This window comes from Corvus brachyrhynchos, unplaced genomic scaffold (assembly GCF_000691975.1).
Source record: "Corvus brachyrhynchos isolate BGI_N302 unplaced genomic scaffold, ASM69197v1 scaffold787, whole genome shotgun sequence".
NCBI classification, from domain to species: domain Eukaryota; kingdom Metazoa; phylum Chordata; class Aves; order Passeriformes; family Corvidae; genus Corvus; species Corvus brachyrhynchos.
The window spans coordinates 324,193-327,000 of NW_008239142.1; the positions used below are offsets into that span (position 1 = coordinate 324,193).

At 66.5% G+C, this 2,808-nt stretch overlaps 1 protein-coding gene across 4 annotated transcripts in view; it reads left to right on the forward strand.

Annotated features, from left to right (window-relative positions):
• ARHGEF2 (Rho/Rac guanine nucleotide exchange factor 2) overlaps window positions 1-2,802 on the forward strand; it is a 5,228-nt gene extending 2,426 nt beyond the window's left edge. For all 4 annotated transcript variants that reach the window (XM_008638146.2, XM_017740072.1, XM_017740071.1 and 1 more), the window contains 9 exons: window positions 63-192; window positions 273-382; window positions 460-606; window positions 893-1,143; window positions 1,340-1,465; window positions 1,739-1,856; window positions 1,979-2,236; window positions 2,467-2,543; window positions 2,629-2,802. In XM_008638146.2, the coding sequence (XP_008636368.1) occupies window positions 63-192; window positions 273-382; window positions 460-606; window positions 893-1,143; window positions 1,340-1,465; window positions 1,739-1,856; window positions 1,979-2,236; window positions 2,467-2,543; window positions 2,629-2,802 (1,391 nt within the window). The remainder of the gene's footprint in view (window positions 1-62; window positions 193-272; window positions 383-459; window positions 607-892; window positions 1,144-1,339; window positions 1,466-1,738; window positions 1,857-1,978; window positions 2,237-2,466; window positions 2,544-2,628) is intronic.
• Window positions 2,803-2,808: the final 6 nt, after the last annotated feature.

The following is a 2,808-nucleotide window of genomic DNA, read 5'->3' on the forward strand; positions in this document are numbered from 1 at the left end:
TCACCGCCTGGGGGTTGCCGGGGGGGTCCTGGCACTGCCCCCCCGGTGTCCCCCCACCCCAGATGCCATCCGGGAGCGCCCCAATTCCGCCATCTACCCCTCGGAGAGTTTCCGGCAGACGCTGCTGGGATCCCGCCGCGGCCGCCCCTCTTTGTCCCTCTCCAAGAGCGTCTCCACCACCAACATCTCGGGGTAAGGGCAGGAAAACAGTGGGGACAGGGGGATCCGGGGGTGTCCCCAGTGTCCCCATCACGTCACACCCCCTCCCCCAGGACGTTCAACGATGACTCCCCCCTGGGCATCCGGCGGATCCTGTCCCAGTCCACGGATTCCCTCAACATGCGCAACCGGACGCTCTCCGTGGAGTCGCTGATCGACGAAGGTGGGGACACCGCGGGGGGACGTGAGGATGCGGGGGAGGGACACGGGGAGCCCGTATCCCACCGATGTCACCTGCAGGCCCTGACGTCATCCTGAGCCAGCTGCTGAGCGATCTGGAGGCAGACGGGAAGGAGTTCGAGGCGGATTCCTGGAGCCTGGCGGTGGATAACAGCTTCCTGCAGCAACACCGCATGGACGTCATGAAGCGTCAGGATGTCATCTACGGTGAGGGGACACGGGGACGGGGGACAGCGGGACAGGACGTAGGGGTGGGGATGCAGAGATGGGAGACATGGGGACAGGGCAGGGGACACAGGAAGAGGTTGGAGAAGCAGGAAAGGGGACACAGGGACAGGACAGGGGATGCAGACAGGGATGCGCGATGAGGACACACGGTCAGGCTGGGTGGCCGTCCCTGGCTCCTGTCCCCTCTGCGCTGTTGCCGGGGGGCTGTCCCTGTCCCCGGGGGTTCTGTCCCTGTCCCCGAGGTGACCGCGCCGTGCCCCCGCAGAGCTGATGCAGACGGAGCTGCACCACGTGCGGACGCTGAAGATCATGGGCGCCCTGTTCCGCAGGGCATTGCGGGAGGAGCTGCAGCTGGACCCCGGCACTGTCCAGCGCATCTTCCCCTGCCTCGACGAGCTCAGCCACATCCACGAGCGCTTCCTGGCCCAGCTCCTGGAGCGGCGCCGGGAATCGCTGGCCCAGGACAGCAACAAGAACTTCGTCATCGACCGCCTCGGTGACATCCTCGTCAGCCAGGTGGGCAGGATGGACTGGGAAATGGGGGTACGAGGGAATGGGGTACCGGGGGATGGGGATCCTGGAGGTGGGGATAGTGGGGGGACAGGAAATGGAATACCAGGAAACCGGGATGCTTTGGGGTGTGGGGATGCCCGTGGATGGCAAAGGGGGGGGACGCGCTCACCGATGTCCCCTCGTCGTTCCCGCTGCCAAGTTCTCGGGCCCGAGCGCGGAGCAGCTGCGCAAAGCCTACGCAGAGTTCTGCAGCAAACACACCAAGGCGCTCAAGGAGTACAAGGACCTGCTGGCCCGGGACAAGCGCTTCCAGCAGTTCATCCGGGTGGGCTCCGCGGGGACCCCGGGCTGGGGATCAGGGTCTCCATCCTCTGGAGGGACCCCCAGGGTGGGGGGTCGGGGGTGTCCCTGCGTGTTCCAGGCTTTGTGCCCCAGTGGAAAACCCTTCTCCCAAATCCGTGCCTCAGTTTCCCCAACTTGTGTCCCTCCCTAACTGAGCTCTGGGGGGGGTCACTGATGGAGGAGGGGGGTCCCTGCTGATGTGTGTCACTGATGGAGGGGGGTCCCTGCTGACGGAGTGTCCCCCCTGTCCCCCCAGCGGGTGACACGATCCCCCCTCCTCCGCCGCCACGGCGTCCCCGAGGGCATCCTGCTGGTGACGCAGCGCATCACCAAGTACCCCGTGCTCATCGAGCGCATCCTCAAGAATTCCAAAGGTACCGGGGCGGGAAGGGGCTGCGGGAAGGGGCTGCGGGAAGCGGCTGCGACCCGGGACGTTGTGGGGCGGCGCCGGAATTCCATCCTCGCTGGAATTCCATCCTCCCGCCCCTGCTCGCAGACAACGAGGGGGACTGCGCGGACCTGTCGCGGGCGCTGCGGTTGGTGAAGGAGCTGCTCTCGGCCGTGGACGAGGAGGTTCACGCTTGGGAGCTCCGCGGGCGCCTCTGGGACGTTTTCCGGCGCGTGGACCCGCGGGCCAAGGTGCCGCTGCTCTGGGATAGCCGCCCCGGAGCGTTCGGGAGGGACGAGCTGCTCCGCAGGAAGCTGGTGCACAGCGGGGGGATGCTCTGGAAAACGGCGGCCGGGCGCTTCAAAGGTGGGAAGGGGCAGGGGGAAAGGGGAGAAATGGGAGTGGAGGACGTCCAGGGAGCAGGGGGCGGGGATACCGGGGAACCTGTCGTGGGATGGGGGTCCCCAGAGATTGGGGGTGCCTGTGGAGGAGGATGCTGGGACACCCCCTCTTCTCCACGGCTGAATTTGGGACTCGGGAGGGGGGCCATGGGGCTCAGCGGGGTGAATCCCCCCACTCACCCCCGCTCACTCCAGACGTCCTGGTGCTGCTGATGACCGACGTGCTCGTGTTCCTGCAAGAGAAGGACCAGAAATACACCTTCCCCATGCTGGTGAGCCGCCCCCTCCTCGTCCCGACCCTCACCGCGGCTCCACTGGGGCAGCATTCCCAGTTCCCAGCGCTTCCCAATCCCGCAGGACAAGCCGGCCGTCATCTCCCTGCAAACCCTGATCGTGCGGGACATCGCCAACCAGGAGAAGGGGATGTTCCTGATCAGCGCGGCCCCGCCCGAGATGTACGAGGTGCACGCGGCTTCCCGGGATGACCGCAACCACTGGATGAAGGTCATCCAGCAGGCCGTCAGCCTGTGAGCGCCC